Source organism: Myotis lucifugus, unplaced genomic scaffold (assembly GCF_000147115.1).
Source record: "Myotis lucifugus unplaced genomic scaffold, Myoluc2.0 scaffold_1058, whole genome shotgun sequence".
In the NCBI taxonomy this organism is placed as follows: domain Eukaryota; kingdom Metazoa; phylum Chordata; class Mammalia; order Chiroptera; family Vespertilionidae; genus Myotis; species Myotis lucifugus.
In genome coordinates, this window is record NW_005872106.1 from 26,541 (window position 1) to 51,423 (window position 24,883).

Consider the following 24,883-nt stretch of genomic DNA (forward strand, 5'->3'; position numbering starts at 1 on the left):
GATGGTTCTCCATGGACAACAGGATTCAGAGAGGCGGGGGATGGGTGGGAAGAAGTTGAAGGGGCCAGAGCTCAGGGAGATGGGGGCTCAAGTTCCTAGGCCTGGCATTTCAGTTGGCCATGGCTTCCTTACCTGTGAAAAGAGGCACGCGGCACCTACAGGGACCTGCAAGGGTCTAAAGGAAGACATGTGCCCCAGGGCTGGCTCCGGCCGGAGGAAATGCAGAGCCCAGGCCTCCTGCGCTAAAGCAGCTGCCTCCCTGGGCCAACAGACCCTGGTCCCAGGAGGGAGGTCCTGTTTCTAAGGGCAACGCACCCTCCTGGGGCTTTTTCCCCAGGGGTTTCCGGGCTGGGTCAGAATAACTCAGAATAACTGAGCTGCAGCGGAGACCCTGGGAACTGCAGGTAAAGCGGTTTCCACGACCTCCCTCCGTGTTCATGATCCCCGGCATGTGCTGCCTGCGGGCGGTCCCAAGAAGGAAATTAGGGACCTACCCCATGTCACCTGTGCCCCAGTGGCCTGGGGGTGGGGGTGGGGGCGCGGCGCTCTGCTCACCCCAGAGAGCCATGAAGACGGAGAAGAAGACGGTGGCCGGGTTGTCGAAGAGGTGGCTGGCCCGGGCGGTGGCGCAGGCAGAGCTCATCTTCCAGTAGCTGCAGGTCTTGTCGCACAGCGGGCACATGGTGATGTTGTGGCTCTGGTCACACATCTCCATGCTGGAAGAGAGGGAGCCGCTGAGAGCCCTCCGCCGGCCCACAAGGACTGCCCAGCCCGGCCCGGCCACGGTGCCCCTGGCCAGGCCCTTTACCTTCTGGGAGATGAGGGGAGAGCCCAGCTCTGGCCTGCCTTGCCCTCCTCCCCACTGACTTGGACAAGATGCGGAGCTCTCCGTGACCCAGGCAGGAGTCACTCCCACGGAAAGCTGGGGGCGGGGGTACTGCTCTTTGTTTTAAATTTCTAATGCACGACTTTATGCACCGAATCACAGCTGGCCCACGGCCATCGGTGGGTGTCTAGTAAACGTCTGCTGAATGGTTCTCTTCCCGGCACAGTGGGCACTCCGGCCCCATTCTGTCCTTTCAGTTACTCACCAAATGCTTATTAGAGAATGTGCCTGTGCTGTATGTGCCCAGCTCTGTGTTGGGCCCGGGGGATGGGAAGATGCCTGGTGACCGAGGCTGCTGGCTCGAGGCAGCTGGGGAATTGTGCATGCGTGTACCCGTGTCTGTGTGCATGTGCGTGTGCGTGTGCGTGTGTGTGAGGGGTGGGTGCATGCCGGTGGCGGGGCTGGATTGGAATCTCACCCCACCACTGGGATCTGTGTGCCCTCGGGCATGTTACTCCAACTCCTTGCGCCTCAGTTTCCCCATCTGCAGCGTGGGGATGCTGAGAGTGAAGAGTGCCCAGGTTGCTGGGTTGTCAGGAGGATCACACAGAGCGAGCGTGGAGCCCTGGAACAGAGCTGGCACGCGCACACCACACTCCTGTTACGGGAATAACCAGGCGCCAAGCAGCTGCAGTGATTTTGAAAGGAGGCCCATGGGCCGCCTTGAGGGGTCTATCCCTTGCCCCTCCCTGAGCTTCCTGTCTTCTGGGGGCCTCTGCTGGGAGGCAGAAGGAACCCATGTGTGAGGGGGGCAGACATCCCAGGGAGGGCTGGCCGCATCTCTGCCTGTTGTGAGCCCTGTGGCTGCCACAGCCCTCCTCCCTGCCAGCGCTAACGCCAGCCAGACTAAAAGCCTGTTTTCTGCCAGTTTTAAACCCTCCGCCACTCCCTTCACCACTTTCAGCCAAAATAAAGACAAGGAATGGGATGGCTTGTCCTTGGAGGGGGTGAAAGGGCAGATCAGACCCCCCTCCCCGGGGAACACGCCCACATCACGGGCTGAGGTCCGACGGGACTCAGGAATCCCCGGTAAGCGCCGTCTGCCTCTGGCTGTGTGGTGGGAGGGGGAGGCGCTGGCCTGGCCTGGGAGATGGCTGCGCCCTTGCTGGGGAATGCACGCCTGCCTGGGCAGCGCCTCAGCTGGCTCTGCATCCCCTGCAGGGGGGAGGGAAGGTGACGTCCTCTGCAGCCTCCCAGGGGGACCGTGAGGGCGCCCCGGCTTCCACTGGCCAGGTCCCGCAGGGCTTTAGAATCCCAACCCCGCCCCACCTAGGCCACTTTCATCTTCGCCACAGCCACACCCAAGCACAGTGACCTCACGTCACATTGGCAAACAAAGGGTAAGCTTTCTCCCGTCTGTGCCCCACATAAGCCGGTTCCCTTAACCGTTAGGTCCTGAGTGGGTGGATCTTAGGTGTTATTCATGTGTAAGAACACTGACACATGTTTGAGGTGTCATTCACATATTAAACATTTATGCGAGGTTCACTGGGCTGTGGGCCCTACGAGCCACCTCCTCGCCAGGCAAAGGCTCACGGGCTCTTTTCTGAATGGATGGTGGGCGCACTTCCCAAACCACAGCTCGGCTTCCGAGACTCGGGGCTGAGCCGTAGGAAATGGAACTGAGCTGATGTCTTAGGGCTTTTCCAGAGAGACTGGGAGCTGCTGGGAGGCAGGGCCAGGGGGCACCCGCCCTTCTAAACTTGAGTTTGGGGACTCAGCCCGGTCTCTCTTCGTCTCACCTCACCCGCCCTTCTAAACTCAAGTTTGGGTACAGCGTCTAGGAAAAACTAGAAAGGAGGGGAGACATCTATGCATGCGGGACAGGGTCCCCTGAGCTCTGTGCACATGGGACAGGGTCCTCCAAGCTCTGTGCATGCGGGACAGGGTCCCCCAAGCTCTGTGCATGCAGACAGGGTCCTCTGAGCTCGTGCGATTTGACTTACGTTCTGGCTGTCACTCTGGGAGACACCTCCCTCCTCCGCCCAGCACGAGGCCCGGCTGCCCCTAGAGCAGTGGTTCTCAACCTTCTGGCCCTTTAAATACAGTTCCTCATGTTGTGACCCAACCATAAAATTATTTTCCTTGCTACTTCATAACTGTAGTGTTGCTACTGTTAGGAATCGTCATGTAAATATCTGATATGCAGGATGGTCTTAGGGGACCCCTGTGAAAGGGTCGTTCGACCGCCAAAGGGGTCGCTACCCACAGGTTGAGAACCGCTGTCCTAGAGTCTCGGCCTTCTCCCTAGTGTCCAGCCTGCCCTGACCGTGGTAGACGGCAGCAGGAGCGTGGGTTCGCGTGCAGAGGCCTGGTCTGCTGTTCATGCCTCACCTCCCGAGCCCCGGGGTCGAAGTGGAGAGAGACCCGGCTGAGTCCCCTGCCCGAGGCCCATGAATGGCATTTGTCCCATGTCCCAACCTCACAGGAGGCAGGGGATTTCCTGTCACCTGAGGACTGAGAACTAAAAGGGGAAAGAAAACTTCAGAGGAAGAAAAGGAGCTTTGTCTCCCGTCTGCTCTCGACAGTAAAACGGCTCCTAGGGCGTTTGTGCCCGAAAAGGATGCCCGGCCTTCAGATGGCAATTACGCCCCTTGCAGCGGGCCCCCGCCCTGACAGCACACAGCCAGCATGCCGGTCCGGGGCTGAGTGTGGGTGCGGAAGGTTCCGGGGCCTGAGGCCAAGGAGGCCTGCAGCTGGTCGCAGAGATGGGCGTGTCCTGGGACAGGCCCCGCCTACCTGGGGATGTTTTCATTGACGGTGGCGCATCCATAGAGGAAAACGATGACCCCGACAATGGAGGCGGGGATGAGCATCTGGGTGTACACGCCCAGCCAGGCGAAGTACAGGCCGATCTTCTCCCCAAAGTACTTCCTGCATCGCGGGCAAAGCCAGAGAGACAAGCTCACTCATTCTGCACCGCTGGGAGACAAGTCCCGTCCCCTCCCCTGCAGGGAACAGCTCAAAGGGGCTCCTGGTTCTCTGGGCCAGGAAGTAGAGAGTGGGCGGGGCTCTGAGCCAGGCTACCAGGTTTGGGGGTGCTCTCTGCTTTCCCTACGCCCGCCCCCTCTCTCTGTGCCCCGGGGGAGGTGTTTGTGATACGCATGCTGGTGGGCGCGATGCATGGCCCGCGAGGCTGCCAGCTTCCTTCCGAGTCGGGCTCAGCTAAGAGCTGGCACTCTGGCCTGGGGGCACCAGGAGAGGCCTGCGCCTCCTGCTGAGTGTCTCGGATGCCCTGATGGGTTTAGACGAATGCTCATGGGCTGAGCTCTGTCTCCATGTCCCCAGAGGACACACACAGCTGAATCTGGTCCACCCCCTTCCTGCCCTCGGGACAGAGGTCCTCTGGGAGAGGACACATTCTTTTCTGCCTCTCAGCACAGCAACGCGAGGACCTGGCCCGCCGCCCGGCAGCGTCAGGCCGGGCTGCGAAATTAGGAGGAGACAGCGAGTATGAGGAAAGAGCCCATCCTCCAGTGAACTAAGGCTGCTGGTCGTGCCGGGAGGCCTCGGGTCAAGTTCAAACAGGTTCCCAGGCACTAAACAGTCAGGGCAGCTGGCACACGTGGGGACATTTATCCCACTGGCATCCAACTGGGGATTTGCCTCCCACAGCCGCTGCCTGGGGAGCCGGGCTGCTCTCGCTTACCTGACCAGGTCGATGGGCTGGTACTTATAGAAGACGCCGTAGCTGGCCCACTCTTCGTACAGGAGCTGGGAAAGAGAAAGCGGCGAGGGGCTGGTGAGAGTGGGATGCTCCCAGTTCCCTTCCCAGAACACAGGGCTGATGTTCTCTGCTCAGAGCTACATCCTTCATTCATTCAACAAACACTGGCGAGAGTCGGACAAGGGCCAGGCCCCATGCTGGGCACTGGGCTTTCAGAGGGGAGCTGGGCAGACACAGCCCTGAGCCCGGGGCCCCTGTCCTGGTGGGGGAGATGGACATGGAAACACTGGGTCACGGCCTTCAGCTCTGGGAAGGGTCCCAAAGAACCCACCCTCGGGGGTCGCTGAGCTGGCGCTGAAGGCCAGCGATGGGGTTGGGGCTCCCTGAGCAGGAATGAGCCTACGTTTTCAGGTGAAGGTGGGGATGGGAAAGAGGCTTTGGGCATCTTCGTGGAATCCTCTCCCTTCAAGACTTGATCTAAAGCCACCTGACACTGTAAGGCTTTTCCATTTAGGTTTCCCGGTCGCTCCCGTCATACACGGAACCATCGTGATAAAGGACAGATTCCACTAGGCTTTGGAGCAAAGAAATAAAAGTGGCAAGATTTAAAAAAAAATCTCCTGGGATGCACAGAGCTCGACGTTTGTCTCCTGAGACGGGCTGTCTGATTAAGACACTTAGTGAAATAAATGAAGCCTGCACACACCGTTACCCCCGGGCTGTGGGCAGGAACGGTAATGAGAGGGACAGATCGGAAGCTGTGCGTGAACACGCTCGGGGTGTCCCAGGGACGCCGCCGTGTCAGGACTGCTGGCTGGAAGAAGGAAATCCCACGCACAAGGGTAATTCGTGCTTTCCCAGCCTTAACTCCAAGCCCAAGGTACACGGCTGGCTGCACGGGAGCGGGGGCCCGCCCTGGGGCCTTCCGTGCCTCACCACCTGTCTCTGCTGGGCAGGAGGCGGCATGGGGATGCCCGTGAGGACTCGCCGGGGTCTCTTCTGGATGCTGCAGCTTGTGTCCTTCTTTCTTTTCTTAATAGTTAAAATATTTTGGGGGTCTCCTATGCTCAATTAAAAAATTTGGGGGGTCTCCAATGCTCAGATTTTGCTGTGGCCCCATCTTATCATTCCAAGTGCTCTATGCTATGGACTGAATGTTTGTGTCCTATGTGACTGTATTTGGGAAGTAATTAAGGTTAAAAGAGGTCATAAAAGTGGGGTTTGGATGTGACAGGACTGATGCGGAAGAGATGCGGAGCGTCCCTTCTCCACGCACACGCAGAGAGGAAAGGCCCTGAGAGGATGCGGCCAGAAGGCCGTCTGCAAGCCAGAAATCGAGCCCTCCAGGACCCCACCCCGGCAGCACCTGGGTCCAGGGCTTCTAGCCTCCAGAACTGTGAGAATAAATGTCTTCTGTTTAAGCCGCCCTTCTACACGGTTCTGTGCCTGCAGCCCGAGCTAACACATTCTCCTTGAACGTATATTCAAGTCTTTGAAAATGAAAAATGTGTAAGAAGCTTGCTGGGTGGGTCCAGCTTCCACAGACCAGGGAGTCAGGGCTGCCTGGACATGGCCCCCAGCCAGTTTCTCCGCTTCCTCGGGCCCCTGCCGCAGCTGAGAGAGAACGCCCGGGAGGGAGAGAGGTTCCGTCAGCGGTCCACACGCACCTCTAAAAGCAGGGAGGAAAGAACGCAGGAAAGCAAAGCGCAGTCGTAATAAATCCCAGTGAACCTGGCTGTCAGCATCCTGCGTTTTGCCTGCTCTGATCTTTATGGGGTAGCTGCCTTCAGACCTTCAGTCCTGCGAGTGGTACAAACAGGATGTATTCAGCAGGACTCCAAGTTCTGACAGATGAATGGCCAGGCCTGCTGCTGGGGAGGGGGGGCGGGGTGAGGGGAGCTTTGCAGCTTCGGGCGGGCAGGGAGCCAGGTTGCACGGGGCCTCCCCCGCTGTGCTCTGAGCGGGCTGGTTGGCTCTGCTGAGTCTGGAGTGGCCATCCTGGGCAGACCTCTCTGAGCCTGGTGGGAGGTCCTGCGTAGACCCTAACCACTGAGCGCTGAGTGCGTGAGCTGGCCCTCCCCTCCGAGTCCTGGTGGGCATCCGGGGCTCCCCCCTGGGCCCCATCGCCTCCTTTATACTGAAGGGCGCTGTCCTTCCTGCCGGTCACAGAATGAACCCAGACAGGCTCACGCACTGAGGGAGCTCCGTGGAAGGCAGAGGGCCGTGCTCCCTGTCTCACACGCCTGGCCATGCGGAAAGCGACCCACAGCTGCACTCTGTGAACAGGGAGGTCTGCGCCAGCAAACTCTGATGAGACTGCACAGCACCTCCGGAGAAGCAAAATGGCCATCCCTGTCCCGGGCGGCTTCCTCCCTTGGCTGAAATCAAGTCGCTGATTTATATCATAGACAGGCTGGGAGGTGCTGGGAAGGAGGAGGGAGGGAGAGAGGGAGGAAGGAGAGGGGGAGGGACAGAGAGGGAGAGGGAGGGAGAGATCCTGGGAGGGAGAGAGAGAAGGAAGACTGGCCCGGGGAGGGGTGGCACAGGGGTGAAGCCAGGAGAGCCTCTGAAGTCATGGCCATGTCACACCAGTCACCGTGTTCCCGAACCTGCTCAGGGGGACTGGCCCACAGCAGGCCGGCCACCATGCACCCACAGCTGTGCCAAGTGGGGCACACCCCGATTTCTACATAAGCCACTTTACCTCGGTAAAGTTCTCTTCCTGCCAAGCAGAGAACATCCATCACCCTGTAGCTGTCAGGGTAGAGAAATCTGACTTAAGATTTCCCTGTTACCATTGGCAGAACTCCCAGGGTGCACCCCAGCCTCATGAGCAGGGTGGGAGGTGCCGGTGGTGCCCTGGGTGGGGAACCGGCGGCTCCAGTCACAGTGACCTAGAGCTCCCAGCACCCGGACCTCAGAGCGGGTCTCGGCTCAACCTGCCAGCATTCCTCCTGCCCAGACCTCCCGCTGGGCCCACACGCTGGGCACTGGCGCAGTTCTTAATGGCTGTGTATGGACTTGCCCTTTCCCGTGTCCCCCCCTGAACGCAGGCCCCAAGAAGACCAGGTTTGTTTGGTCTGTGTCGTCCCCAATACCTCCAACAAGGCCTGGGGCAGAGAACAGGTTTCCAGTCAGTAACTGCCAGATGGATGGATGGATGGTTGAATGAATGAATGAACAAAGGAAGGGAGGGAGGAAGGAAGCATGGGCTGGGCCCTGTGGCTCTCAGTCCAGCCCAGGATGGAGCCACCTTAATCCACACCTGAAGGAGGCGACTGGGTGCAGAGGGGAGAGCCGCACCCACCCCCGGTTGTGGCCGTGCCGGCCTCCTGCTGGGCCCCTGCTCCTGCAGCTCAGCCAGGAAGACGGCCTTGGCTTGCCTGGGTCCCCCTTTCCGTCCTGTCCCTGGGGTCAGCCACACGGGCTCCTGCCACTGACAGGATGCCACAGACTTTGTCATTGGAAAGGCAAAATATTCAGAACCGGGCCCTTCAGGGGGGATTCATCATGGGAGAATGAGAGGTTCTCTAGCGTTCTGAGTTAGGACCCAAACACCTGACTGGGCATCCTCCCTCCTGGCCTCCCTCTCTGTTTTCCTTTAGTCCATTCCATCCATCCTAACTTTTATCTGTCCGTTGTCCATCCATCCACCCACCCACCCACCCACCCACCCGTCTAATACTCCCTGACTAGCCCCCCGGGCCAGGCCTCATGTTCATTGCTGGGGCATAACATTAAAAAGGAGATGGAGGCTGGCAGCTTTCCAGGCAGAGAACAGGTGGGTCTGGGTGAACTCGGAGCCATGCTGGCTGGGCCTGGCACACAGCAGTGTTCAGTATATAGTTCCTGCCAAAGCAACTGGGGAGACAGTCTTGGCACTGGTGTGATCATCGTCCAAGGAGCCTTCCGACTGGCAAGGCAGCCAGTGTGGCTGGAGCGTGGGGAGGAGGGCGGGGGACTGGGGTGGAGGGGCCTAGGGCCTGGAGGATGGGATTGGGCAGAAGGGGGTTGCTGGTGCCAAAGGGGCACAGAGAGAGAAGGAAGGGGGCTTCCGAGGCCGAGTTGGCCAGGCCGGGCCTGGGGAGGGGCTGGGGGAGTTCCGCAAGTCATGGGGTCTCAGACGAATGCCAGATGTTCCACTAAAAATAACCAAATATGTAATTTTGTGCTAACCCAGATAGCATCTTCAGCTGGGTCCCGGGGCGGGCAAGTTGGATCAAGTACCAGAGGTTTAAAAACACGTATGGGGGGCTGGAGGGGGCGGGAATGAGGAACATTCCAGAGCCTGAGGTTCCTGGCCCTGCCATCTGGGACGAGGCCACCACTCTGAGGCTCGTGGGGGAGCGTCTCTGCTCTCTACATTGGAGGGATCCGCTCTCGGGGTGAGAGGCTGGACAGGGGAGGAAAGAGACACAGGGCCCAGGGAGGGCTGCTCCCGAGGGGTGGGGGGGAACCGAGAGGGGTGACACGGAGCCAGGAGCAAGGCTGGTATCTGGGCGTGGGCACATGTGCAGGACGGCAGGGCAGAACCTTCCAGAGTGTGGAGGGCGGAGAGGTGGCTGTTGTGGGAAGATGTGTACACGTAGTGGGTGGGGGGAGGAGGGGGGGGGAGGAACAGAGCTTCCTGGAAAGCCTGGGGGCTGGAACAGGAACACCCACTGGGGAAGGGAGGAATCATGTTTCCACAGTGCGTCCCACGAATGCTAGCTCAACAACTTGTCCATTAGAAAGGGTTCCACCCTCCTGCACTGCTGGTGGGAATGCAGACTGGTGCAGCCACTGTGGAGAACAGTATGGAGTTTCCTCAAAAAACTAAAAATGGAACTCTCATTTGACCCAGTGATCCCACTTCTAGGAATATATCCCAAGAAGCCAGAAACACCAATCAGAAAGGATCTATGCACCCGTATGTTCATAGCAGCACAATCCATCATAGCTAAGATTTGGAAACAGCCTAAGTGCCCATCAGCAGATGGGTGGATTAGAAAACTGTGGTACATCTACACAATGCAATACTACGCTGCGGTAAAAAAGAAGGAACTCTTGCCATTTGCAACAGCATGGATGGAACTGGAGAGCATTAGGCTAAGTGAAATAAGCCAGTCTGAGAAAGATAAATACCACATGATCTCACTCATTTGTGGAATATAGAGAACAACATAGACTGATGAACAGGGACAGATCCAAAGACAGAGAAACAGCGACCAGACTATCAATCCCCAGAGGGAAAGTAGGTGAGGGTGAGGGTAAGGGGAAGAGACCAACCAAAGGACTTGTATGCATACATATAAGCCAAACCAATGGACACAGACAACAGGGGGATGAGAGCATGAGTGGTGGTGGGGGGGAGGGGTTGAGGGTTAATGGGGGGATGAGGACACATTTGTAATACCTTAACCAATAAAGAAATTAAAGATAAAAAAAGAGAAAGGGTCCCAGGTCAAGTAAGTTTGAGAAACACTGGTTGAATACCATCCAGCAAGTTTCCCCAGGGTGCTGGGGGCTCTCTATGCAGCCGGCCACAGCGGTTCCCACACTCATCTGCCCGGAGCAGGGCAGGATAGGCTGAATGTCAGCAGGGACGGTGGAGGTTGCGTATCCCGGTTAAGACACAGGTTTACCCCGGCCCGGTCCGGGCAGCATCTGAGCAGCACAGATAACCTGCCACTGGCGTTTCTGAGCATCAGAAGGAGAAACCAACCAAATGGAGTTCACCGACGTTCTCCCTCAACTGTGGGAGCGGAAGCCCGGTCACCACAGATGCCCATGGAGCAACCCGCCCTGACCCTCCCGAGGCCCAGGGGCCCCTCCAGACCCTTCTCTCCCGCGCGTCCACTTACTTTTCTGTCATTGAACTCCACGTCCTCACCTTCGTACTCTCCCTGTTGGAAAAAAGGGATGTTCTTACCACCCAAGGGCACTCTCGAGTGATTGCCATTCCTAACGTTTCCAAACAGACTCCACAAACACCCACTGACCCGGTTAAGATCACCCTAGGACGAGACTTCACCCAGAGCAGGAGGTGGACCAAGCCTCCCTCCGTGATACAAATCACTCGGTGTGTCCCGCGTGCCCTGCCCTCCACCCGACCCAGAGGCCAAGTCCGAGAAAGGACTGTGGCCAGGTCCCTGGAGGTGCCTTCTGGGGCTGGAGAATCTATCGACAGGGTGAACACACCTTCCACTCTGCAGGATGGCCCCAGTGTCTCGGCCCCAGTGCCCCGTCCAGGTGGGGCCCCTGTCACTCCTGATTGTCCCAGGAGGGACGATAAATGATATGGTAACGGCACGTACAGATCAGTGAGCCCAAATCTCCCATTTTACAGATGGAAACATTGAGGCGCATTGATTTTCCTGAGGACAGAAGGCTGAATTTGATCCAACCCGGGACTCAGATCCCGTCTCCAAGTGCAATGGAAGAGGCGGGTCTAAAAGTCAAAAGTGAGTCCCATGCACCAGCTTTGACTAAGCAGGAGCCACAAGTGAGGGGCTCAGTGAGGGCCTGGTGAGGCTGGTCCTGAGAACTGCCCGACACATAAAGCTCTGAGGCCCCTTGGAGGCGTGCCCACTGCCCGTTCCACCACCAGCCCCCTCCAGGTGAGGAGGACTGGGCCACCTGGCAAGCAACCCGCCACCCTGGTTCTGGAAGGGAGATGCTCTGAGAGTCTTAAAGGACTCTCCCCTGCCCTGTCTTTCTTCTCATGGTGGAGTCAGCCACCTGGGCCCCACAGTACCGCATCTATCCAGAGGTCAGGTAGCCGGTGACCTCAAGGCGGGGAGATGCCAACCAGGAAGGAAGCCGAGTGGCCAGCTGAAATGTCAAAATCTGTTCTCTGTGGCTGACACACTGATTACAGAGACCCCCTGGGGGTCTCGCTCAGAGCACACCCCATTTCGGCAGGTGTCCTCTGGTTGGCATCGGCACCCCACACCTTGCTGACAGGTGATCTTGCTGAATGAATGAACGAATGAATGAACAAACGAACACAGTGAGCCAGGCACTGGAAGGGGGTGGCAATGCTGCGGGCATGCATGGAGGGCAGCAAGCAGAGACATCGAACACACTTAGTGGTGGTGAGATGGGTGATGAAAAATTCAGAGCTCAGGCGCGATTTCCACCCGGTGCGCCATAAGAATTTTTAAACATGTAATACCTGACTATTTAGTCAGGCGCACTGACCTCTTTTCTCTTAGACCAGTGGTTCTCAACCTGTGGGTTGCAACCCTTTGGGGGTCGAACGACCCTTTCACAGGGGTCGCCTAAGACCATTGGAAAACACATATATAATTACATATTGTTTTTGTGATTAATCACTATGCTTTAATTATGTTCAATTTGTAACAATGAAATTGGGGGTCACCACAACATGAGGAACTGTATTAAAGGGTCTCGGCATTAGGAAGGTTGAGAACCACTGCCTTAGACTGTCAAATAAAAAATGGTAACGGCCAACACAGTAACTCTCCCGTGGGAATGAATCAAAATGGTATCTATATATATGTTTTTTGTGTGTTTTTTTTTGCCAGATTGCCATAGAATTTTAGTAACTAGGTTATGTGTGTGTGAGATGAAAAGGGTTGAAAAGAGCTAGGACTACACGGCATGTGCGAAGAGCCTGCACCGGCCAAGGAGACTGCGCCTTCACTGTGGGCAGTATTCTCTGTTTAAGAGCATGGGGTGCACGTGGCCCCGCTCACAGCCATGTCTGAACACCAGCTTTGGTACTGAAGGAGGTGGGTGTCCTTCAACTGTATGGGAAATTCACGGATATAAAACTCCGTATTCCCTCAAGACACCCCAAGTCCATAACCTGGCTGGAAAGAACCCTGGAAGTGGAACCAGAGGATCTAGGCTCCGGGCTCCACTTCCTCTTGGCTGTCTTTCCCAGCAACCCCAGCCTCAGTTTCCCCATCCGTAAAGTGGGAACAGTTTGCTTACACTGCAGACAGACTCGATTGCTGGACAAATGTGGCAGTGATTGGGGGGGGGGCGGTGCATTTGGTGCCTAGGGAAAAATGAGGTGGTGGTTCCACTAGGGCTGTGGTCGGCAAACTGCGGCTCGCGAGCCACATGTGGCTCTTTGGCCCCTTGAGTGTGGCTCTTCCTAAGCCTTAGGAATACCCTAATTAAGTTAATAACAATGTACCTACCTATATAGCTTAAGTTTAAAAAATTTGGCTCTCAAAAGAAATTTCAATCGTTGTTCTGTTGATATTTGGCTCTGTTGACTAATGAGTTGGCCGACCACTGCACTAGGGGATGGAGGCATAGCCTCGGGTCAGAGGGCTGGCTTCTGGCTCTAGCTCTCCCCAGAGGCTGTGTGACCTTGGGCAAGTTACTAAACCTCTCTAGTCCCCTTGTCTCCACTGAATTAAATAAGGTAAAGCTCCTACTAAATACAGTTCTTTGCACATAATAGGTGCTCAGAAAAGTTGATTTCTCCCCTTTCCCTTTCAAGACTTAAAGGTCTGACTTAAAACAGGGAGGGAATCTGAAACATTTCCGCTTCTGTGTCCCTGACCCTTGCCAGGAGTCCTCAGCTCAAAGGCCACGTGGGTGATGGAGAGGGCTGCACTCCTGGTGCCAGTGGGACTGAACACCGAGCCTGAGCGCATGGTGGGTGGGTGAGCGAAGCCCCTCTGGACCCCTGGCTCTGTGGGAGGAGGCGGAAGCGATGGTGGGATCTGCGGGGCTCTGAGCCCTGCCCTGGAAACTTTCATCCAGCAACATGGCTCACCGAGGCAACTTGACTTGGTCCAGCCCATGTCAACACCACATTGACTGAGCACCACTAGGCGCCAGCATCGGGTTTTCATGAGATACATGCACAGTGAATGGCGGCCCAAAGCGGTGTCTTACTGGGACCGGAGCATCAGAGGCCCCGGGGAGGCAGGGAGAGATCACGGAGCTGGGGAAGGGGAACAAGGCAGGTGTGGGCCAATGTGATGCTTCGTCTGCCCTGGGAGGGGAGAGGTGCTGTCCAGGCAGAGGCGGCGGGAAAAGCATGACAGGCAGAGGGAACAGCATGCACGAAGGCACAAAGATGGGAAAGCTGGCCCAGGGGGTCACGGTTTGATTCCCCGTCAGGGCACATGCCTGGGTCGCCAGCTCCATCCCCAGTAGGGGCTGTGTGCAGGAGGCATGCGATCAATGTTTCTCTCTCATTGATGTTTCTATCTCTCTCTCCCTCTTCCCTCCTCTTTCTAAAAAGTCAATAAAAAATATATTTTTTTAAAAAGGTGGGGAAGCCAGTTGACCTCAAATCCCTACAGTGAGTGGTGAGGGCAGGGGTAGCAGGTCAGTGTTTCAGGGGTCGGCCCTCTGCTGCTGCTCTATGCCAGTGATGGCGAACCTATGACACGCGTGTCAGAGGTGACACGCGAACTCATTCTTTTTGGTTGATTTTTCTTTGTTAAATGGCATTTAAATATATAAAATAAATATCAAAAATATAAGTCTTTGTTTTACTATGGTTGCAAAGATCAAAAAATTTCTATACATGACACGGCACCAGAGTTAAGTTAGGGTTTTTCAAAATGCTGACACGCCGAGCTCAAAAGGTTCGCCATCACTGCTCTACACCCTCCGTTTGTCCAGTCCACTGCTGCTGAAACCCCTTTCGTTTCTGCATTCCCTCTGACACCCCCACTGGCCCTGGCAACGGGACAGGGCGGGCATTCTTCCCAACTGGCAGGTGGGGACACTGAGGCTCAGAGACCACAAGGGGCTATTTCCACTGTAGCCGAAGAGGAGTGTCCAGGGCCAGCGTCTGAGTCCCTGGCCCCCCAGGCCTGTCCTCTCCGGCTTCTTGGCTCCTCGCCGTGGCAGTAACGCACATTTGGAAAGTTCGAGATCCTCTGTCCGGGATTCCCACACTGCTCAGGCCTCACGGCCCATTCCCAGTGCCCCTCTGAACTCTAGACCGTTTCCATAGAGACAATGAGGAGGAATCATCTCGCTCTCTCCACCCCGGAGCCAAGACAACGCGGGCCGAGGCCACGGGCTATATTTGTCAGAGGGATCCCAGTGGGATTTGGAGATTCAGCTCAGGAAGCCGGCCACTCGCTCTGCAGAGATAGAAACATGCAGAGCCCTGGCCACTCTGCCAGAACCCGGGGGTTGGGCAGGGCGGGGACCAGCCAGGGGAGACAGGTCCTGGACAGCTGGCCGAGGTTCAGATAAGGCTGGAGCAGAAGCTCCGCCACCACCGTGTCTGGTGGATTTGCTCTTCAAGAAAAGATGGCCCTGTAACTCCTCGGTCCCCACTCGGGGGAACAGGGAAGGCCTGTGCCCAGCTGACATTTCAGGGCGAGCCAAAGCAGGAAGCCGAGACCGCAGGATAATTAGAGCTCCAGGGGGTGTGCGGGCCCGTGGGGATTCTGGAAGGCAAATGACGCAGAGATAAACCCTGTTGTCAAGGTCACTTACATCGTGCAGAGGGTAGGCAGCCGAGTAGACGCCATTGGCCAGCAGGCTGGTGATGCCTTAAAAATAAAGGCAGAGAGAGAGGATTATGGACCAGGCGTGTCCCCGGCTGCTCCGCGTCCCGACAGAGCTGTCCCGGGACTGTCGCAACCACTGAGTTTTTTCACAGAGCGAACCACACCTGGCTGCACAGAGCCCAGCCACCTTCCTGGGGCGTCCTCCCCAGGTTCGGCCCGATGACACACACATGCTCGATTGGCAGAATCAGGAAGACACCCAGGAAACCCCGAGAGGAAGTTACGTCTGGAAGGAAGGAGGAACCCCAAACCGGCAATTCACCAACGACCCCGCCTGCTCGAGGGCAAGCCTGCAGATCGGAAGGATGATTTCGAGTGGTTAGAAAAGCTGAATCACGAGAAAAATATGGATGGGAAGGAAAATTGATGGTGTCAGAAACACACATACAATTTGGAATTAGATTTTAGGTTGATTGGAAAAGCCAAGGAGGAGGCCTGCGGCCCGGCACGGAGGGCAGAGGCACTTACCGTATTTACCACACTTTCGCCTTTTACTTAAAAGGGCAGAGTCCTTCTTTCTTCCCTCTCCTTGCCCTGTTTACACATCCGGCTATTAGTTACATTAGCAAAAGGGCCCGAAAGCATCGAAGCTGCGTTTGGGGGAGAGCGCGCCCTGCGGCCCAGTGCCGCTGGGGCAGTGGGATGAGAGTCAGGCCCTTATTCGCAGACCCCAGGCCCTGCACGGAGTGCACTGTACCAAGAGCCGCACCGGCACTTCCTGTGGATCCGGGCGCCCCGCCCTGGAAGACAGTGCTGTGAGAGAGGCTGGCTGTGCGTGGGGATCGGGTCCTGGGACTCTGGCCTTGGTCCACACACACATTTTTGGGATTCAGTGCTGTTGAGGGGTTTCCATGAAGCCCCTTGCTGGTCACAGAACCACCTGCCTGGCCAAGAGGTGTTCTAGGGAATATGTGGGTTAGGTTTTGCACTGGCCTGGCCGGCCCACTTTCCACTGCTGTGAGAGTGCCGGAAAGGGGGCTTCTGGAAATCTGCTTAAAAACTGTGTCCACTGCCGAAACCGGTTTGGCTCAGTGGATAGATCGTCGGCCTGCGGACTGAAAGGTCCCGGGTTCGATTCCGGTCAAGGGCATGTACCTGGGTTGCAGGCACATCCCCAGTAGGAGGTGTGCAGGAGGCAGCTGATCGATGTTTCTCTCTTATCGATGTTTCTAACTATCTCTCTCCCTTCCTCTCTGTAAAAAATCAATGAAAAAATATATTAAAAACAAAACAAAAACAAACGAAAAACTGTGTCCACCATTAGTGATCTGGAATGGTCAGGGCACCTGAGGGCGCTGGGCAATCCAGACCAGAGAGAGGCGGGAGCACATGGCTGAAATCACACACAAGTGAGTTCGCCTGCAAGAAGAAATGGACCCGGGGCCCAGCCAGCATGGCTCAGTGGCTGAGCATCGAACTATGAACCGGGAGTTCACGGTTCGATTCCCAGTCAGGGCACATGACCAGGTTGTGGGCTTGATGCCCAGCTTGTGGGCTCGATCCCCAGTAGTAGGTGTGCGGGAGGCAGCTGATGAATGATTCTCTCTCATCATTGATGTTTCAATTTCTCCCTTTCCCTTCCTCTCTGAAATAAGTAAAAATGTATTATAAACAAAGAAAAGAAAAGGGTGTGGGGTGTGGTCCAGGTCACTGGCTCCTCGCTGTTCCTAGGACCCTCTTACCACGGAGCTGCCCTCCTTCAGGTTTGGGCCTTCTCTGACCACTGCTTCTCATCTCCCCTCCCCCCCGGGCCTCCCCACCCCCTGCAATGGCAAGTTTAGCATCTGATGATTTACTGTCTATTTCCCTCCCCCAGAACACAGACCCCTGGGGGCAGGGAGCACCTGGAGGGGCCTGGCGGGTGACAGACTCCTCAGGTGCTGAATGAATAATCTGGAGGCCAGTAGGGCTTTCAGACAAGGCGCCTATGTGAAATGGGGGTGCAGAGTAGGTGCCCCCCACATCGATCTGCTCTGACACCAGGCTCTGGGAACCAGGCCTGCCAGAGAAACAGCAGGAACGCTCAGCGCGCCCACCCCCAGGGAGCACCTATACCCGGAGGCCCCAGCCCCCGGCTATCAGCAGCTTCCTAGGGAAGGGGCCCCACAGGCAGCCTGAGCTCCAGACGTACTGGGGTGCTAGATCCACGCTTCCTCCCTGTTCTATTACCCCCTGCTCTATTACCCCCCGCTTTATTACGCCCTCCCTGCCACTCAACTCCCCCGCTCTGCACTGCCGTCTACACCCCCCTCCCCCCCCCCCCCCCGCTCTACTCCTCCCTGCTAAAAACTGTCCACTGGAGGCTCTCGCTCTATTGACGGTGGCCAGGCCTGTGGGGACAGTTGTCTTGGGTTCTTCCTGACCCCTGGCTGAGGCCCCACTCCCTCTGACTTAGGACATGGGCTTAGAGATTTCAGGCCTGGAAGCGTGTCCCTGTGACCGGCCATCGGTCCTACTGGCCAGAGGACACACAGCCTGTCTAACCCTGTAGGGTTCATCCTCACCCCGAGTCCTGGGCTTGTCCAGGACCATCACCTGCGGAGCATTTTACTCCTCCCACTCTCCCACCCCCTCCCAGGGCGTCCTTCCTTCCGTGGGAGCAGGCGGCAAGGACTCTCACTCCTGGGTGCACAGACCCCAGCTCCTATAAGACCACCCTGCGGCCCTCGCCACAGCCTCACAACCTCAGGTGCTTGTCCAGCGTGATAAACTGCAGCATGGGCACCGCCCCCGGGAGGGCCTACCACAGCTCGGGAAGAAGGAGAATCGGCTAGAAAAGGCATTCCTTTGCTCTGAATGTTCCAGATTAGCAAGCTCAGCCTGCAGCTGTGGGCAAGGGACCGGCGGCGGGGCGGTGCCCGTCCACATGCTTTGATTGGTAAAGCTCTGGACACTGGCCCCCGAGGAGCCCAGCTCGGGTGTTGTGCGGCAGGTTCCAGAATCAGGGTGTGTGGTGAGGGGAGCACTTTCCGGCAAGGCCTGGTATGGGGCTGCACCGGCCTGGAGGGGCTGCTGTGGGCCATCACCCCGGCTGGAACCCTAACTACTTCTTGCTGGACTGTGAGGGTTAAGACACCTGGTCACCCTACAGCATCCAGCAGCCAGGATTTACCACCTCGCAAATGCCTCAAGCCAAAGAGGAGACTGTGGTGCCGAGAAGTGCGAGCCGTAAAACTGCCCCTCGGTTCCGGTCCCGGAACGGCTCTCCTTTCTGAGACTGTCACACGGGCTTAAATCAAAACCCTCTAACAACTCCCAAGCCTGCCCGCCCCCCACGGAGATGATGCCGAGGCGAGATTACCACTGGGAAACCAGCGCTGATGTCAAGCCCCAGAAATGTCCTTACCCATGCTGTACTTGGCTTTGGTACACGTTGTTCTTTTCAGAATTTCATAGACCTAGTGAGGAGACAAGAAGGGGGCGGACAGTTACTCGGGCTGCAACGGCACGCAGAGGCCGCCGTGTGATCGCCGAGGAGGGACGCGGTCGAGCGCGGCCCGTGATGACCTCCTCTCCGGGGACTTTTCTGCGGATGCTCGGTCAACAGTGTTGGGGTTTTGACGTTCTCAGGGATAAGTCAGTGCGTTTTGAAAGGGTCCCATCTTTTACTTTCCTCCTCGAAGCGCCGACTCCGTGTTGTGCTAGTCTCAGGGTTAGGGGTTGTCCCGTGGGCCCTGTGTCATGGGTTACTGTCCCCCTGGCTATGAGGTGAGTTACGATTCAGAGACGTAAGCACCCGGCTAATAGGGCAACTCCCGGTGTAGCCAGGAAAGTTCCAGAAACCCCTAGTGGGCAGATATCAGGATTCCATTCTGCTGTCAGGAGGCAGCAGAGCTCAGTGTACTTGGCAGAACTCCCCCACGCCCACCCCCCCAAAAGACTCCCATCACACGCCACTCCGTGCCCCATTTGCTAACAAAACATTTTGCCTGGTGGCCTCAGGAGCCCCAGCTGGGGAGTCCGCCTGCCTGGGTCTGAGTCCAGGCTCTACCACTTGTAGCTGTGTGACCTTGGGCACCTACCTCACCACCCTGTGCCTCAGTTTCCCCATCTGCAAAATGGATGAAAAGAAGGGACCTTGCACCATAGACATACGGGGCAGAGCACACCCATCCCCCTCGCAACCTTCCACGATCCCACTCACTTGGGCAAGGCCAATAGCCTTCCCGTGGCTCCCCAGGCCCACCTGTCTGACCTTCTCTTCCCATCCTGTCTGTTCCAGTAACCCCAGCCTCCTGGCTGCTCCTCGGACTCACCAAACCCTCTCCCATAGCCTAGGGCCTCCAACCTGGCTGCTCCTTCTGCCAGAAGCGCTTGTCCTGAGATCTAAATGAGAGGGACCTAAACAAACAGATCACAGCGCACCTGCCATTCCCGCCGCTCTGCCTTCTAACTTCTGTCTTGTCCTGGAGTGCATTTCACCACCTGCCCTATTGCTTCTCCGCCCACCAGTGTTGGGTACACACCAGGTGCTCCATAACTGCCCACCGAATGAATGAATGAATGATGGCCTACTCAGATGACTCCCTCTCGTCATTCCCCAAATCTGATCGGTGGCCTCTTTCTGACCACGCTGATTCTCCCAGAACTGCCTCCTCCCACCCACCTGCCGTCACAGCCGCATTCACAACCACCACCATGAATCTGCCTGCACTTTCCATCTGTTCTCCCTCAGCCGGCCATGGGCAGTGATCTTTGTAGGACAGATCTGACCTCACCTTAAACCTTGCTCCACAACCTTCTATGGCTCCCTAGTGCCCAAGGTTGAAGGTCTAAATCCCAAGACCAGCACATGGGCTCTTTCCCTGCTGTTCCCGACTCCTACCTGCCTACAATGACCTCACACCAATGCCAAATACCGTTGGGACTCAAAGACCATGGAGCCTGACTAACCAAGGGCAACGTTTTGAATCGCCAACGTTTTGAATCCAGAGCACAGGCAGTTTACAAACTGGCCTCCAGGGTCTCTGGGAGAGAGTGACCCCGCCCCACAGGTAAATGGCCTGATGGAGGGTTCAGTTTATACTTACTGCCCTATCAAAATTGCTTTCTGTGACTTGGGGGTCATGGACTGATCCCCAATGTATGAGAACTAAAACTTTAGATTCACGTATTCTTCCCTTCCATAATAGCAAGAGTGAATTTACAAATGTGCACCTGCCCTGTGCTCCGGGGATAATGTGAAAAGTTGGGGAGCACATACATAATGGAACACGGGCACGTGGCTCAGTGAACACCGCTGGCCACTCTCTCCTGTCCCATCCCGGTGTCGGAAAGGGGAACCATTGAGGTGAGAACTGGGGGTTCGCCCAAGCAGTGGGCATCCCAGAGAGAGGGGTTCCCTCTGGACACAGGTCAGCCCCAAGCTATGCCGGGTAAAGGAGTCCCCCCTCGTTTATAATTATGGGATTTAATTGCTAAAACTAATCAGTAACACGGTTAACAATAAAAATCACAGCCTCTGTTCCCGGCTCTGCGTCCAGGTGACCCCCGGAGGAGGCCCCCGCTACCCTTTGAGCAGGAAGCCAGGATCGCCGTGACTCCCAAAGTCACGAGGCCAGGAGGGACTGGTGGGGGGGACAGGACCCCGATCTCCCTGTCCAGACCTCGGCAGCAGCCCCCCACGTCCACGTGACCGACGGCACTGTCTCTGGCCTGGTAGTTATCTGCTCAAGGTCCAGCCCTGCACGCCCCCCCGCCCCCACACCCTCCGGTTGGGCTTTGGGGCGGGGAGGAGAGGGCAGCAGCGGAGGCTTGGCTGTGGCTGGGCTGCGAGGTTAATTTCTTGTTTAGATAAAAGTTGGGTCCTGAGCCACGCAGGGCCCAGCTTGGCTGGCGGACAAGTTGGCAGCCAATGGATAAACATTAAACCAATACTGTACCTTGAATAGGGCAGGGTGGCCTGGTCAGATTTCAAACCTCGGTTTGCTCATCTGGCAAAGCCTCAGATATCTACCCCAACCCACCCGGCTCTGCGGGCCACTGCCCATCACTCCTGCCTGGCCGCTGCCTGGGCAACCTCTGGGCCTGGGCCCCACAGTTAGGAACCTGCAGATTCCTCTTAGGGCCCAGGGAGCTGTGCTGGGAACAGCAAGACCAGACCACCCAGAAATCACCCCAGGGTCTGGAATCCCTCTCCCTCTTTCCTGCTGCCACCCCCTCTCCTCCCCCCCACCCCCACCCCCGCCCTGCTGGGCTGGGCCATCCTCTGGGCCCCTCCAAGCTCTCTAGGTTTTATTACCCTAATTATTTCTGTCACAGACAATTAGAGACACTTCCACCCCGAGGAGTTTCTCTGAAATGAAATTATCTTCCCTCTCCCTGGGGCCACCTTGCTGGGGAGCTGGCGATCCCCACGTGCACACGTGATACTTACTATTGTGCTGCGGGTTTTGCTATCGAAAAAGGAATCCTTGTCAGACAGGTCAAATCTGTTGAAATAATAAGACACAGTTCGCCGGAGTCTGAGAACCACGCTGTCCCCATGAGCGTCAGCTGTGGAATTGGCAGAACTGTCCACAGCCCAGGTGTGACCAGATCCTGGGCACTTGGAACAGTTTATCCCTCCCCTGCCCCACCTTTTCTCCAAGAGGATGGGAGACCCTCAGGGGTGGGAAGTGACCCCAGAGGCAAGTGTGCTCAGACCTCCCCTCGGAAGACCCTGCTTCTGTTAGGGGCAGAAATAGAATATTGGGGACCAGCTACAGTTACCTATCTATGTAATAGAGGAATATGCAAATTAGCCGGGACATCGTAACATCACAACGGAACAGCAGGGACCTGAGGCTGCAACCCCCACCTGGCACCGGGCTTGGGGATCTGAGGCTGTGCCCCCCGCCTGGAGGGGCTTGACGGGGGCGGGGCCAACCGGGTCTGGGTCTCACCCAATGGGGGTGGAGCCAGCCGGGTCTGGGTCTCCTGCGTTTTTGAAGCGCCTGCGGGTGGTGGGTGGGGACTTGACTCTAGGTCCCGCGGCGCGCCCCAGACTCTGACAGGAGGGAGATTTTCATCTACATTTTACTAATTAATCTCTGACACTTCTATTATAGAGAAAGGGCAAATAGCAATATTAAAATATTTCCTCTAATTAATTCCCTTTTAATGTGCACTAATTTCGTGCACCAGGCCACTAGTAAGAAATATTCATCGTGCTCTGTTAACCGTGATGGTTCTGTTCTGATTAGAGAAAGCACCTTCTAACCTGGTTGGGGGGTGCACGCCCTGGGACATGGGAGCTACCATCAGAATGCAGTCCGTCCTCCCCTCCAAAGAACTGCCTAATAGCATGGAAAGATTTACAGCCTCGAGGTCAAAATAATCTACTCCCAGAGGCACCCATCCTTTGCAACCCCCACCCCCTATTGCCTGTAACGATTATACCTTGCCAACTTCCCCGTGCCTGTAATTCCTACTTTCCAACGTAATCTTTGCCCTTCTACCCTATATAAGCAGTTGGCTTATGGGGAGAGGGAGTACAGATGTTTGTGGATGACCTGCTGCTCTCCCATGCTGCCGGAATTATTCTCCCACGCTGCCAAAATTATTGGAATAAATGCTCATATATGATTCAACCCTGTCTCTGCTTAATTGCCTTGGCTGTCCAATTATACACCCTTTTGAGGACGGTCTTGGTGGGCAGTTGTGGTCTCTGCCTCAACACTGCTGGGGGCGGGGATGGTATCATTCCACCAGCGTGCTTTCTGCATTAGATAATCTCCCTCTAACTCTCAAATGGGTTTGGTTCTGAGGTCTTGGGCCACCTTGAGGTGGCCTAACTCTTCGGAGTGCACAGGGACATCGGTGGGGTAGGTGACCCACTCTGCAAGGTAGGGCTGGGAGGGCGGCTGGGGGGAGCCTGGCGGTGAGCCTGGGCTGGCAGGGTGCGAGGGAGTCGGCCAGGGCAGAGCGGGGGAGGCCGGGCCTGGGGTCCTGGCCTGCCTCTAAGGCCCCGGAGCTCTGTCTGGGAGCTGGTGGAAGAAGCTGGGCCGAGCCACTTATTTCTTATCCCTTGTCCTGGGGAAATGGGCGGACTGGGGCCCGGGACCTCTGCGCTGTGACGAACGCATTTGCACTTGCCAGGCAGAAGCCCCAGTTCTGAGCGAGGCACAGGTCTCCATGCCCGTGAGAGCAGGGGTGTCTGGGATCCCCACCCCCCCTCCCCGTTCGCCATCAAAGTCCCACTGCGTTCTCAGAGCCCAAGCTACTTATTCCCACCACTGCCCGCACTCCAGCTCTGCCCAGTGAGGGCCCAAGGAGGCCTTGCAGCCACCACCGCCCCAGGTGGCTACGCCCCACTGCCTCGAGTGGTCAGGGAGGCGGGAAGGCTCCGGAACAGATACTGCACTGCCAGGCAACCCCACTGGCTGCTGAGTCCCTGGGGCCTCAGGACTCCAGCTGGGGCCGCTTTTCAGTTCCTGCCTCCCAGCTCCGCAGCCTGCAGGAGGCCGCTCAGCAGCCCCTCTCCTGGGACTCATCCTAAGAGGGACAAGAGGGATGGAGCCGGGCAGGAGGGAGGGAGGGGGCCCAGACACTGCTTTGGGGCTGTGATCCGAGGCCCACACCTGCCCTCACTGTGCCCTCGCAGTGTCCCTGTCAGAATGGCAAGCTCTTTGCCCCCTTAGTTCCTCAGTTAACAGTGACCTTAGGGAGCGTTTTTAGGGCCCCAAGAACTCCGAGCGCCATGAGAAGAGGCACCAGAGGCTGCCACCCCCACTCCTTTGGGGGAGTTTGTCCCACAACCTGCATTTCTCACGTTATGGACGATGACAGGGAGGTGCCCACCCAGCAGGGTGCCCGGGGAGGGGCTGGGCCCACTCACAGGTGCTGCTTCTCCCTGGAGAAGGGGTAGGAGAGTCTCTTCATGGTCTGGGCTCTGTGCTCCGCCACCCGCGGCTGGATGGGGTCCGTGATCTTCTGGAGCACCGAGTTGATCTTTTTCAGGAGGCCCCGCGTCTCGTTGATGTGATACATCTGCGGCGAGACGGGGCGGGGCACCGTCATCTGCTGAGCCCGGAGCCCAGGGCTCTATTCCTACCCCCTGAGGCGGCCCCTCCTGGGAACGCACGCTGGGACCCGCCAGGGTGCCCCTCTCCTCGTCTGGGTTCCAGATAAATCTGGGAAGCCCGCGGTTTCAGGCAAGACCGGCCGAGAGAGCAGTTACAATCCATTCCAGAAACTTCCCCGAACTTTAGTTTCAAAAGGGGTGAGTTTGAGACACCTGGATGACTTACTCCCCGCACCACCGGCCCTCGCTGTCCTCTCTGGGGGAACCTTGATGCCCAGCTGAGCTTCAGGAGCGTACCACCCTCCGACGGGGTCTGAGCTGCACCGTTTTCGGAGATTAGAAAGCAAAATCCCAGCCAGCCAGGAAATGCAACTAAAATGAGTCTGATGAACTAGCTGAGACACGGTGAGCGAGCGAGAAACCCCTGCGCGGGAAGTTCAACTGCATTCACTTCCCAGCACGCCCACGGCTCCCTGCCTGAGCCACCTCCGGGGTGTGGGCTGGGTCTCGCCAGAGGCACAGAGCTCTCTGGCTTTTGCAGCAACACAGATGGAGCCTCCTGCCAGCATCTGCCGGCGGAGTCTGCGGGGCCCTGTGGCCGGAGACCTGCCTCGGAGCAGACACGTCCCCACTAACCTTCTTGGTCGGCATCTTCAGTTTCAGAAACTCCGCCTCTCTGCACAGCACGTTCCAGGCGCGTGGATCTTCACAAACCCCACGCCGTGATTTTAGTCTGCAAGAGGAGAGGAGTTTTCAGTCCGTGCGGGCGGACACGGCGGGAGCATTCTCACCGCCGGGCCCCGTGACAGCCTGTCAGAGCT

General features: G+C 57.1%; 1 protein-coding gene across 7 annotated transcripts in view; it reads right to left on the bottom strand.

The window, feature by feature from the left end:
- ANO1 (anoctamin 1) overlaps nt 1–24,816 on the bottom strand; it is a 50,828-nt gene extending 26,012 nt beyond the window's left edge. For 6 of the 7 annotated variants that reach the window (XM_023747930.1, XM_023747926.1, XM_023747929.1 and 3 more), the window contains exons 1-10: nt 24,699–24,816; nt 23,877–24,028; nt 21,435–21,489; nt 18,405–18,456; nt 15,527–15,592; nt 14,985–15,040; nt 10,397–10,438; nt 4,536–4,600; nt 3,626–3,760; nt 556–716 (exon numbers count right to left, since the gene is read on the bottom strand). In XM_023747930.1, the coding sequence (XP_023603698.1) occupies nt 556–716; nt 3,626–3,760; nt 4,536–4,600; nt 10,397–10,438; nt 14,985–15,040; nt 15,527–15,592; nt 18,405–18,456; nt 21,435–21,489; nt 23,877–24,028; nt 24,699–24,713 (799 nt within the window). In that variant the 5' untranslated portion in view covers nt 24,714–24,816. The remainder of the gene's footprint in view (nt 1–555; nt 717–3,625; nt 3,761–4,535; nt 4,601–10,396; nt 10,439–14,984; nt 15,041–15,526; nt 15,593–18,404; nt 18,457–21,434; nt 21,490–23,876; nt 24,029–24,698) is intronic. The other variant, XM_023747927.1, reaches the window with a different exon arrangement.
- Between the last annotated feature and the right edge of the window lie 67 nt (nt 24,817–24,883).